At 48.0% G+C, this 12,914-nt stretch overlaps 1 protein-coding gene across 7 annotated transcripts in view; it reads right to left on the reverse strand.

Annotated features, from left to right (window-relative positions):
• jag2b (jagged canonical Notch ligand 2b) overlaps positions 1–12,914 on the reverse strand; it is a 229,531-nt gene that overhangs the window by 5,989 nt on the left and 210,628 nt on the right. For all 7 annotated transcript variants that reach the window (XM_069915743.1, XM_069915746.1, XM_069915742.1 and 4 more), the window contains 5 exons: positions 10,604–10,717; positions 8,227–8,342; positions 3,946–4,194; positions 2,620–2,751; positions 1,008–1,164 (listed from right to left, as the gene is read on the reverse strand). In XM_069915743.1, coding sequence (XP_069771844.1) covers positions 1,008–1,164; positions 2,620–2,751; positions 3,946–4,194; positions 8,227–8,342; positions 10,604–10,717 — 768 coding nt within the window. The remainder of the gene's footprint in view (positions 1–1,007; positions 1,165–2,619; positions 2,752–3,945; positions 4,195–8,226; positions 8,343–10,603; positions 10,718–12,914) is intronic.

Here is a 12,914-nt window from a genome sequence, read left to right on the forward strand (position 1 = left end):
AGCAAATCACAATATTTAATAACAAACTACCATTTAAAGGTTTACATTTTACTTGGACATTTTAAAAAGCCCACCATCTGCTCCTGTAACCGGCCGTTTTAAAGCCTGTACAGAGCTGACAGCAGTCGGACTGGGCGGATGGACCTCACGGAGGAGCGCTGAGACTTCCCAAATGACTAACGGGGCCATGCACAAGATTGCGTTGGAGCTGGCAGGAAGATGGCGGCAGGGTGGAGACTTCGTCGTCAAGGTAGGAATTTTAGACCCGGCCCCGATATGAAGGTGAAATATTTGTTTCATAGGAACAAAGGAAGTAGGAACAGGAGGAGGCCAAAAATGGCCCATCGAGCCTGCTCCGCCATTCAATACGATCATGGCTGATCTAATTTAGGACCTAACTCCACCTACCTGCCTTCTCCCCATATCCCCCAATTCCTCTATCATGTAAAAATTTATCTAACCGAATTTTAAATATGTTTAATGAGGCAGCCTCAACCACTTCCCTGCTTAGAGGATTCCAAACATTCACTACTCTCTGGGAAAAACTATTTTTCCTCATCTCAGTCCTAAATCTACTCCCCCGAATCTTGAGACTGTGTCCTCTCGTTTTAGTTTCCCCGGCCAGCTCAAAAAACCTTCCTACATCTATCCTATCCATACCCTTCATAATCCTATATGTTTCTATAAGATCTCCTCTCATTCTTCTGAACTCGAGCGAATACAATCCTAGACAATTTAATCTTTCATCATGTCAACCCCTTCATCCCAAGGATCAACCTAGTAAACCTCCTCTGGACCGTCTCCAAAGCCAGTATAAATCCCTCCAATGATCATTCCATACAATGGCATATACAGAATATATTTTAATTTCTATTTTTCTATATACAAGATTATTATCTGTGTGTGTGGGTGTGTGTGTGTGGGTGTGGTAGACCGGAGAAACTGTTTCATTGGGTTGTCTATGTACAGTCTGATGATAATAGACATGAATTTGAAGGCTGTGTTACCTGGTTGGGAAAGAGGGACGTACGCTGTCTCTACGTTCACTTCTCTGACTGCGAGCATTACGGTGCTGTTCTGGTGCTTTGTGATGCTGTTAACCATCTTCGTAACCGCCTCCCTGATCAGGGCTCCATCCTGGTCCACAGCTGGCTGGGTGAATGACTGGGGTCGGAGAGATGAGAGAAAGAGGAATGAGAGACATACGGAAGGCCAGAGGGCTGGCAAGCAACACCCACTAGTCTGGAAAGCAAGTACCAAGAACAAGGGTGAAGGTGAAGGAGCATTATCGGGCCATTTGGCCCATCGAGTCCATTCCTCCATTTCAATCAAGAGCTTCAAAGTTCCCCCGATGCCCACCTTGCCAGTGATCCCCCAGCCACTGGGTGGGGGGGGGGGGCAGGGGAGGGAGGGTTTGAGGAGAGAAACCTCTCTTTGCACTTGGCATGCCAGCAGCAGTGAAGAGCAGAGACTGGCAATGGTTCCTCAGCCATTCTCAATGGATGACGTACCACGTTTAAGTAAAAGACTGTTTCATCACCTCATGTAACATAAATATTTTATGCAGTTGGTAGGAGAGAAGTACAGAAAAAAAAACAGCTTCAAAGGGGACCCATAAAGCTGAGTAGAATCCAGGGCATAGCCGTAAACAGGTCAAGAAAGGCTGGTCTGGAGGGTTCAGCAGTCCACTGAGACTCCAGGAGCTCCTCACTCGGGGACACATTTCCACTCCCCTTGCCCAATATTTAACTCACTGACAAGGCCAGTTGCATCTTTCAGGGGACAGAGGGATATAATGGAGGTGCTTCAGAATGGGGGAAACAGTAAAATGGGGCAGAACAAAATTGCACAGCCTTCTGTCAGGCAGGAGATATGCGAACTTCAAAACATAGACCTCCAGATTCACGGACAGCTTCTTTCTTGCTGATATCAGACTCTTAAATGGATCTCACACTGGTCAAAGAGGATCCCCTTGCACTGTGTTTCCCTGCATTGTTTGATTAAAGTCATTCCAAAAGTTCATAGATAGGCACGTGTATGTAGAAAGAATAGAGGGTTATGGGTGTGAAGGAGGGAAGGATTAGATTGTTGTGGTCTAGGTTTACATGGGTCAGAACAACATTGTGGGCTGAAAGGCCTCTACTGTGCTGTGATGTTCATTGCTTCAAGCCTGCACTATCATTCATTCGGACAAGACTAATCGGAATGTAGACATCAACAGCGAGGTTTGCACAACACTATTACGGTGCCACAGAGTTCAAATCTGGCATTGTCCATAAGGCGTTTGTACATCCTACCCATGTCTGCATGGGTTTCGTCCAGGGGCTCCAGTTTCTTCCCACCCAAATGTACCGGGGATGCAGGTTAATTCAGTGTAATTGGAAGGCACGGGCTTGTGGACTGAAAGGGCCCGTTACCGCACGTAATGTCTAAATCTAAAATACACGATACCAAATAAAACCAGCGACCTGAGGTCGCAAGCAATCGGAGCGCAGAAAAACTTGTTCATTCCTGGCAAATAAATATCCCAGCAAGGTTCTCACAGACAGCCCACACTGCTAAGCCACTGGAGGGGAACAGGAAGTGTGTGCCTGTTGGCGGGGGGAGACATAGACTTACGACGGCCACTTTCACCGCACTGTCAGAGGTGTTGCCGAGGTCACACAGCACAAACAAGGCCCGCTCCTGGGACAGGCTACGCAGCACTGGCAGGTACCTCAGCTCTGAGCAGATGTATTGCACCGTGATGCCCTGGGGAGGAGAACAGGAGGGTAACTCTCGATGTACTGGCCCACAAACTCCACATCCAGTCACTGATATTTCTCCAGCGCAGAGATGTTTAATCCCCGACATGCAAAGGTGAGTTCCCACGAGGTGATCAGACGTCAGCACGGAGGGCCAATCCTGGCCTCTGCTCACACGGTGGTTGATTTCATAGCACGTGATGCAACCTTCACCCCAGCCATTCAAACCCTAAAGGTTGCTCCAGCATTGGCCAGGATTGTGGCTGCTCTGGACCCACAACTCTCACTCTCCTCCCAGAACTCCACCCCACCTAGATGCCCTCCCTTTCCCTACCCTTATCCATCCCCTCCCACCCCTCACCCAGGACCACACCCTTCCCCTCCCCTCCCTTGCCCAGAACACCTCCTCCATCCAGACCCTTGCCCTTCCCTTGCCACACTGCACAGACACCCTCCCATCCCCTGCCTGGACCCCCTTTCCATTCCCTATCCAGTCACCAGCCCTTCCACTCCCACCCACCCCCTCCCCCTGTTATCATGCTCCATCTCATTCAAACTAGCCCCCTGCCTCGGGGGAGGGTGGAGACTTCCCCAACGTGTGTGAGGTTGTTGGGACTAGGCAGAATAATAGCTCAGCACAGACTTGATGGCCTGAAGGGCCCGTTTCTGTGCTGTGGCAATCTTTAGAAGATTCGAAGAGGGTGGGAGAACAGTTCCCTCCAGTTTGAGAGGCTGGGTCAGGGGATATTCATGGGTGATCCATGGGTTTGGATAGCTGCCCCAAAGCCACACGGAGAGGGCAAATATTAATGATGGAATGCGCAAGTAATGTGTCAAACAAGATGGCCAACTTGACAACAAAGTTATGAAAACATTTGCCTGCCAAAAAATATGCCAGTGGTTATGGAAGGGACGCTATCTTACCACTCCACCCTTCCACTGTGGTCCGTGAGGTGAGTTGTAGGTGGGTCTGCACTAAGCGAAACATGTAAAGGAGCAGAGAGGTTGACTGGTCTCTCTTTCGGTTTGGAACTTCCCCCTCCAGCCTCTCCCTCTCCCAGGGCCTGCAGCACGTTTGAGGGGACTTGGTGGCATTATCAATGGAACAGGGCAACCTTCCGTTCCATCTGCACAGGATGTCAACAATGACAGGCCAGCCCAACCTGGTGCCACAAACCCAAATGGCACCTTGCCTTCTTACCCTTGGCATCTTTTCCTTGTCAAAGAGGAGTGTGATCCTTGCACAGTTGTGGCCCAGGTGGCTGGTGTTCGGTTGGCACTTGGTGTGGATGGGCAGGGTACCCAAAGGGTTACACTCCCCCCAGTCAGTGCACGGTGGGGAGACACATTTCAGCCAGGGGCTGAGCTGGCACATTTGGCCCTCTGGACACTGGAAGTTTTCATGGCCTGGCCTGCCATGCAACAGGCAAGACTTCTGCCCACACCACACCTGTTGGAGAAGGTACAAGCAGCTGTGGGTTAGTATCAAGGTTCCTTTAATTGTCACATTTGTGCATTAATATACTTTAATTCTGCCTGCGTAAGGCAAACAGAGCTGCCATGAGCACTGCCCACGCCCCTAGCAATAGGAGAAAGAGAAGCAAAAGGGAGTCCCTTCAGAGTCACTGAGTGTCCGTAGATTCGCCTCCATCCCTCCCGCAGCCTCTGCAGCCGCACTGACTCTCTGTTGGATTCTTCGGCAACCCAGCACCAGACCCAAACCTCTGTTATGATCAAGAAGTCTTCAGTTCTTGAGGCCCTTCAGGAACCCCTCAGCATCCTTTCGATTCCCAGTTTCAATATCTGGTTCCCATGAACAAGCTTCCACCAGCCCACAGCCTGTGTGAATCCTTCAGCCACTGAGCCCATAGCTGATACACTCTCGTGGTCACCGTCCTGTAGGGTCATCTCGTTGGCTTCTCAGCAGGGGAGGCTGGTGTTCTCCCAGTTTCTGGTACCCTGTGCCGGTCCGCTGCTCCCCCGGAGTCTGCCACCTCTCGTGGCCGCTGACAACATAGGCACCACAATCTCTGCCTTAAATACACCCAATGACCTGGCCTCCACAACCTACTGTGGCAACAAATTCCACAGTTTCACCACCCTCTGGCTGAAGAAATTCCTTCCGCGTCTCTATACTGAGCGGACGCCCTTCAGTTCTGAAGTTGTGCCCTCTTGTTCTAGACTCTCCTACCATGGGAAACAAGCTTTCTATATCAACTCTGTCCACACCTTTCAACATTCAAAATGTTTCAATGAGATTCCCCCTTATTCTCCTAAATTCCAACGAGTCCAGGCCAAGGGCTGTCTGGTGCCCCTCATATAAAGTAATTCATTACTGACTGCTACACAGGGCAATCAGTGTTCCCAATCATTACATTTTTTGCCTGCTGGTTTTGGAGCCCAATGCCTACCTTGGGCTGCAGTTCTGACAGCTGTATCACCCTGTGCTTCTCCTCTCCTCAGCACCTCTGTGGGTGTTCCTTCCTTTTCTCCACCTGCATTAAGCAACTCAGCTACTGTACAATCAGGTTTGAAGTGATCAGACACTGGCAAATTTCTACAGGTTTGGTGGAAAATGTGCTGACCGGCTACATCATGGTCTGGTATGGGGACACCAATATCCTTAAGCGTAAAGGCCTCCAAAAGCTAGTGGACATCACAGGCAAAACCCTCCCCACTACTGAGTTCACCTTCAGGGATCGCTGCCGTCGGAGAGCAGCAGCAATTCATCAAGGATCCACACCACCCAGCACCCGCTCAGTTCTAACTGCTGCCATCAGGAAAGAGGTCTCGGTGCCACAAGACACATCACCAGGTTCAGAAACAGCTGCTCCCCCTCCACCATCAGACTCCTCAACAACAACGACTCGTACTTGGGCATTTTATTGATTTTCTTTTATTCTCTCTGTATTGCACAGTCAGTTTGTTTACATTTGTTATCTGTTTACAGTTCTTTTATTTGTTTACATGTTTACTGTGTACAGTTTATTTGTTGCACTACCAATTAGTGGCAATTCTGTTGCACCGTCAGGATAAAGAATCTCAGGATTGTATGTGATGTGATGCATGTACCCTGACAATAAATCTGAACTCTGAAATGTTGGTTTCGAAAGGGACATAGCATGATCAACACTGGACAGAACAAAGTCAGTATTTAGAAAAATAAACTTCATCGTTTTATCATCTTGCTCCATCACAGACAAATTAAGCTTGAGCTAGTCCTGCCAAAACATGCCTTTGGTTTCAAAGGGTTGTTTACTTGATGAGGAGACAATGGAGGAGAGAGGGGAAGAAAAAAACTTGCACAATGAAGGCAGACTAATTCCTTGCACTGCTGAGATCACCTGAAAACACCAACTCACTGTTGTTCAGAGCCAAGACATTCATCTGGGAACAGACAACGCCAGTATTCATCTGTACACCTTTACCACATAGGGACACCAATAAACACAGTAATAAAATGGGGATGAGACCATAAGACTTAGGAGCAGAAATAGGCCATTCAGCCCCATCATTCAATTATGAGTGATCCATTTCCCCATTCAGCCCCACTGCCCAGCCTTCTCGTCATAACCTCTGATGCCCTGGCTAATCAAGAACCTACCAATCTCTATCTTAAATACATCCTGTTGTCCACAACCACCTGTGGCAACAAATTCCATAGATAAAGGAAAAAGGGAGTAAGGAATTCATGGCCTTGCGCAGGAACTCACTCCATTCTTTTTGCCTGCACTTTAGAATAGGACATTACAACCAGAAACACAAACAAACGAGACAGCAGATGCTGGAATCTGAGGCAAAGCAGTCTGCTGAACAAACAGTGGGTGGAAGAGCAGCAGCGGGAGAAAAAAAAAATGGTCAATGTTTAGAACCTCCAACCTGAGACACCTGATGACTCATGTTCACCCACTGTGGTTGCTGGTACAGAGGTGCCAATGCACAGGACAGGAACGGAAAACAGAGTTGTGAACTCGGCCAGCGCCATCATGGGCATCCATCTGCACTCCACCGAGGACATCCACAAGAGGCGGTGTCTCCAGAAAGCAGCCTTTATCCTCAAGGACCCTCACCACCCAGGCCGTGCCCTCTTCTCACTGCTGCCATCGGGAAGGAGGTAGAGGAGCCGGAAGACGAATTTCATAACAATACATTCTGACTGCTTGACCCACTAAAGACTACAAGCAGGTGCTGGTAAATGGGATAAACAAAGAGGGTACTTGGGTCGGCATAGATGTGGTAGGTCGAAGGTCTTGTTTCTGTGCTGTATGTCTCTTCAATATTTGCAATGTCCACTGAGCATGCCCCAGAACTCAAAACAGTCAATCACGTTAACCTTTAATGTCACGCACTGAAAAGGTGAAAATCCTGCTTTGCGTGCTATCCGGGGAACATGGACCCAGGAAAGAAGACCCTCTGGGTGGGACTGACACCCTCCTGTTCTTTGCTTATTCCTTGAAGAAGGGCTGAGACCCAAAACGTTGGTTGCATATTTTTACCTCCTTTGGACACTGTGGGACCGGCTGAGATCCCTCGTATTTTGGTGTGTTTTTACTACAATCACAGTGTCCGCAGACTTTTGTGTTTCACAGAAATCTGCAAGAGCTTTGTCCTCTTCACCGCGTTTTGACACAGCACAGTGATACAGCAGTTAGTGTCAATGTCTCATAACTTCAGAGATCCTGACCTCGGGTACTGTCAGTCTCTGCATGACCCCATGGGGACCCCCTCCTTCCTCCTTGCACGTCCCAAAGATGTGCAGGTCAGTGGGTGATGTCGCTGCTGGAATTACCCCTTATTTTAAGTCAGTGGCAGAAAAGATCACAGGAGAGTTGATGGGAATGTGTGTCGGAGTATATGCTGCAGGGGTTCAGGGAGACAGACAAAGGGGGAATGGAATTCCTCTGGTGAAAGGTGGTAAGGAGCTGATGGGTTGAATGGCCTGCACTACATCGAGGAGATATTGACTGTGCCACTGAGGGAGATGAAAACAGAGAGCCCAGTTCAGTAATGATGGTGCTTGAGCCTAATAACCAAATGGCAGATGAACAAAAGCCAGCCAAGATCTCCCTCTGCCAGTTCAGAAGACAAAACACCATTAATAGAACATTCCAGCATAGTATAGGCCATTCGGCCCATGATGTGTTGCCAATGTATGGAAACCCTCTCCACAACAATCTAATTTGTCCCTAGCTCTATTTTTCTAACATCCATGTGTCTAAGAATCTATTGAATGTCCCTATTGTACCAACCTCCACTCACAATGCCTTCCAGGCACCCACCACTCTGTGCGTAAAAAACCTTACTTCTGACGTCTCCCTTAAACTTTCCTCCACTCACCTTAAACGGATGTGTTCTGGTGTTTCCTATTGGTCACCTCAGGAAAAGGTGTCCACCCTATCTACGCCTCTCATAATCTGAGACACCTCTCGTGCTTCAGAGCCCCAGAGAATTCATGCATTTGAGCGACGGCAGTCTGTCGTACCTTAGTGCAGTTGATGTTGCCGTTTAGGCACTGACAAGTGTTGCACTCTTGATCCCATCGGACTCCATGCGGATGGTACTGCCCGGAAGTGTAACACGACTTGCCAAAACCAATAACTGCGAAGAAACAAATGATAGGATCAGGTCCCTGCCAGGAAACGACACAGCTCATGCAGATCGAAAGTTCAATTTTCAAGATTCCTTTATTTTAGAACACTACACCAGAGTGCAGGCCCTTCGGCCCTCGATGTTGTGCTGATCCATATATTCCTTAAAATAAACTAAACCCTCCCGACCCTGTAACCCTCTATTTTTCTTCCATCCACAAATGGGTTTAAGAGTTTCTATAATGCCCTAATGTTCCAGCCTACACCACCACCCCTGGTGAGGCACTCCAGGCCCCCACAACTCTCTGCGTAAAAAAAAACTTACCCCTGACATCTCCCCTAAACTTCCCTCCCTTCACTTTGTACTCCTGTCCTCTGGGGTTTGCTATTCAAGCCCTGGGAAACAGGTGCTGGCTCTCCACCTTATCTTTGCCTTTCAGAATCTTGTAGAACCTCTATCAAGTCTCCTCTCATCCTTCTGCGCTCCAAAGAGGAAAAGTCCCAGCTCTGCGAACCTTGCCTCATAAGATTTATTTTCCAATCCAGGCAACATCCTGGTCAATCTCCTCTGCACCTTCTCCACAGCTTCCACATCCTTCCTGTAACGAGGCAACCAGAACTGAACACAATACTCTAAATGTGGATGAACCAAGGTAGGAAATACATGGTAAACGGCCGGGCACTGAGGAGTGCGGTAGAACAGAGGGATCTGTGAAATATAGATACATCATTCCCTGAAAGTGGTGTCACAGGTAGATAGGGTGGTAAAGAGCTTTTGGTACATTGGCCTTCATTAATCAAATGAGTATAGGAATTGGGACGTTGTAATGAACTTAAGCAAGTCATTGGTGAGGCCACATTTGGAGTATTGTGTGTAGTTTTGGTCACTTAACTATAAGGAGATAGAAAGAGTGCACAGAGTATTTACCAAGATGTTGCCAGAACTTGAGGAACTGAGTTTCTGGGAAAGGTAAAACAGGCTAGGACTTTATTCCCTGGAACGCCAGAGAATGAGTGGAGATTTGATAAAGGTATTTAAAATTATGAGAGGTATAGATCCAGTGAATGCAAGCAGGCTTTTTCCACTGAGGTTGGGTAAGACAAGAACTAGAGGATATGTGTTTTGGGTGAAAGGAGAAATGTTCAAAGGAAACATCAGGGGAACTTCTTCACGCAGAGAATGGTGGGACTGCGGAACGAGCTGACAGTTGAAGTGGTGAATCCGGACTCGCTTTCAACATTTAAGAAAAATTTGGATCGGTATGTGGGTGGGAGGGGTATGGAGGGATACAATTTGGATACAGCTCAGCACAATTAGAACTGCACAGACTAGATGGGCCAAAGGACCTGTTTCTGTGCTGTTGCATTCTCTGGTTCTATTGCACTCTTTGCTCTCCTCGAGTATTGTTTGACTTGCCTGGATAGCACTTAAAACAAAGACTTTTCGCTGTACCTCGTGACACATGACAATAAACAATTCAAATGGTTGGACAGCATCGTGGGGGGGTGAAGGGCGAGTCGACACTTCAGGCAGAGACCCTGTGTTAGGACAGTGAAGACGGAAGATGGCCGGTGCAGAGAGGCGAGAAGGAGGGAGGATATGGGTGGAACCTGTTGAGGAGAGGTGCAAATGGGCTGCTGGAACCAGCTGGGTGAAGGGCGGCATTTCATTCAATGGATGGGAGACATGACAGGGGCCAGGGCCAACATGCGGGAGTGGTCTTGTTTTCTCACGGGTTGCCGTGACCTGGAGCACGCTGCCAAAAGGACACTGGAAGCGGATTCAAAGGAGCTTTACAGGAAATCCAATGAGCAGCAGAAGTGAAAGGATTTGCAGGGGGATGCGGCAAGGACAAGGGACTGAGACTAATTGGAGAGATCTCTGAAAGCCCTGGCACAATGGCCAATGGACCCCTCCTCTGCCATTTAATTCTAAGGCTGGACACCAGTGTTCTTTTTCAACATAACCCTGATACCACAAGACAATTTGAAGAGCTCGTGGGTTGATCAATAAGACCAGACAATAGGATGATTGTGTTTCCAGCCATTGCAAGCTTCCACCCCCCATTCTCTGTTTAGTTCCCTTGACTGACTGTTGCTGGGAGACAGACATACAAGCAAGGAGCAGCCCCCCTGTGACTCTCCAGCAAGTAACCACTCATTACAAGATAAAGCAAGGTCACAAATGGAACCCATTAGCCAGTCAGCAGACCTTGAGTGTTCTTAAGTCAAAGGAGGAATCACTGCTTTCCTTGAAAAAAGATCACGTACCTTCTTGGCATCTGTAGCCTGCTCTTCCAGCTGGACAGATGCACCTGTAGCTATTAATCTCATCGACACAAGTGGCTCCAAAGGCACAAGGAGACGACTGGCATTCATCGATGTCTAAGAGGGAGAGAATAAAGAGCCCACATGAACAAAGAATTGAAGGACACTAAAAATGCTCATGAGACTGTGTTTCCTGCTCTGCCTAATTACTGCAGCCAGCACAGGCCTCTTAAACCTCATCATTCGTCTCACAGTAAACAATCGAGCTAAAGCAGCAATTGAGAGGCAGCTTTTTATTTGCAAGCTTCTTTCGAAGCAGCTGTGCTTCCGACATCAATGATGCACGGGCAGGGCCTGCTGCAAACACAGGAGCCAACTACCCATCCCCTCATCTCGGAGACACCGCGGCCTGCTCACTTTTGCGGATCCTCCGCCGCCAGGGGATTGTGAGCGGGGGTGTGGGGGAAGAGCGTGGGAGGTTCTGGGGCTGAGGCAGCAAAGGATTTCTAAACAATTCGGTTCTGAGAGAGGAGGGAAACACCAAAATCTGCAGGTGCTGTGATTGTAGAGAAAGCACAGACATGCTGGAGGGACTCAGAGGGTCTTGCAGACACGTTTTTAGCGGGATAAACGAGAGAGATGGCAGGCAATGGAACATCAGAGCAATGCACAAAATGCCAGAGGAACTCAACGGGTTAGGCAGCATTCAAAAAAAGTCTTCTTCCTCGGGCCTGATGAAGGCTTTGGCCTGTGACATCAACTACTGTTTGGCTCCCACCTGCTGAGTTCCTCCAGTATTTTGTGTGTTGCTCTGGTTTTAGCTGTACTTTTGAATATTTAAATTTAGACATACAGCTCAGTAACAGGCCCTTCCAGACCACAAGCCCGTGCCATTAAAACACCCCAAATGTCCTACAATCCTGGTCATTTTTGGAGGGTGGAAGGAAACCCACGCAGACTCGGGGAGAACGTACAAACTCCTTACAGACAGTGCCAGATCTGAACCCAGGACTCTGGTGCTGTAACAGCTTTGCATTAACTTTTATGCTCACTGTGTTGTATCTTCAACCAACTGCATCTTCATTTGATACAACCCAAATCTGGAATTTCCTTCCCCAAATTTCTGCATCTCTTGAGAACCTCTGATCAGTCTGTTTCAAAATCTCTTTACGATGTTCAACATCAGATTCAGTTTGATTGGAATCACCCCCTGAAACACCTTATGAGATTTTGCTTTGTTAAAATTAACGTGGCAACTGTCAATGGAAGGACTGAACCGTACTGGCGAGCCTTTGAACGGCTGGGAGCACTGTGGCCTTGGAGGCAAAAGGTTGTGCACTGGGATCAAACAAGAAACTCTGCAGGTCACACAGCACTCACAGGAATTAAAGGGGTCTGGGCCTAAATAAAGTGGGAGGAGAGGGAAAGAGAGGAGGGAGGAAGGGGCAGGAGGAGGAGCACAGATAAGAGATCGTAGGTGATGGGGAGATGAGAAAAAGAGCTGGGTAGCAAGAGGGGAAATGGGTCAATCTCCGATAGGAGAAGGGGGTAGGGAGCTGAAGGAAAGGAGACGGAGGGATTGGGAAAGAGAGTCTCGGGGATGGGGTTTAAGGGGAAAAAAAAAATCGACGTTTATACTGTATGGTTGGAGACTGCCAAGGCAGAATTTCAATTTTGTGCCCTGGAATCTGGGTCTGATGCTGTACTGACCGAGCTGAGCACGGAGATCACCAGGGTAACATCGTGTGTACACAGGGGCCCTGCTCAAAAAGCTCACCTACCCTTGTCAATCAGCTACTTCTTCCTCCATCAGTGGCTCAAGAGCCTGCCTCATCAGTCACCTCAGCACTGGAATGGAACTGCCTGAAGGTGAACGAGTGCACACTGCAATTCAAAGGATGGTCTCTGGGAGGAGATGCCAACCATGGTGCCATCTTCTCTGCTGGATGGCTGAGCAGCAAAGGCTGCTCAGTCCACCGAATCTCATGCTTGCCCAGAGGGATACCATTTTCTTCATAGAATTCCAGAATTTTACAGCATTGAAATGCACCTCTCAGTCCACCTCATCCATGTCAACTGTGATGCCTCTCTGATCCTAATTGTCTGCTTCAGGTCTTTAACTTTTTTTTGGGACTATTTAATGTAATTATAATTGTACAGAATAAATACTTAATTAAATTTAAAAATTGTAGTGATTACATGGTATTAACCCCTCCCCCTTGCCTGCCCTCCATCCCTCTTAGCCTCCTCCCACAATAAAATTTATAATAATAAGATAGAATACATAGTTATATAAAAAAATAAAATTATAAAG

The sequence above is a fragment of the Narcine bancroftii genome, chromosome 2 (assembly GCF_036971445.1).
Source record: "Narcine bancroftii isolate sNarBan1 chromosome 2, sNarBan1.hap1, whole genome shotgun sequence".
Classification (NCBI taxonomy): Eukaryota; Metazoa; Chordata; class Chondrichthyes; order Torpediniformes; family Narcinidae; genus Narcine; species Narcine bancroftii.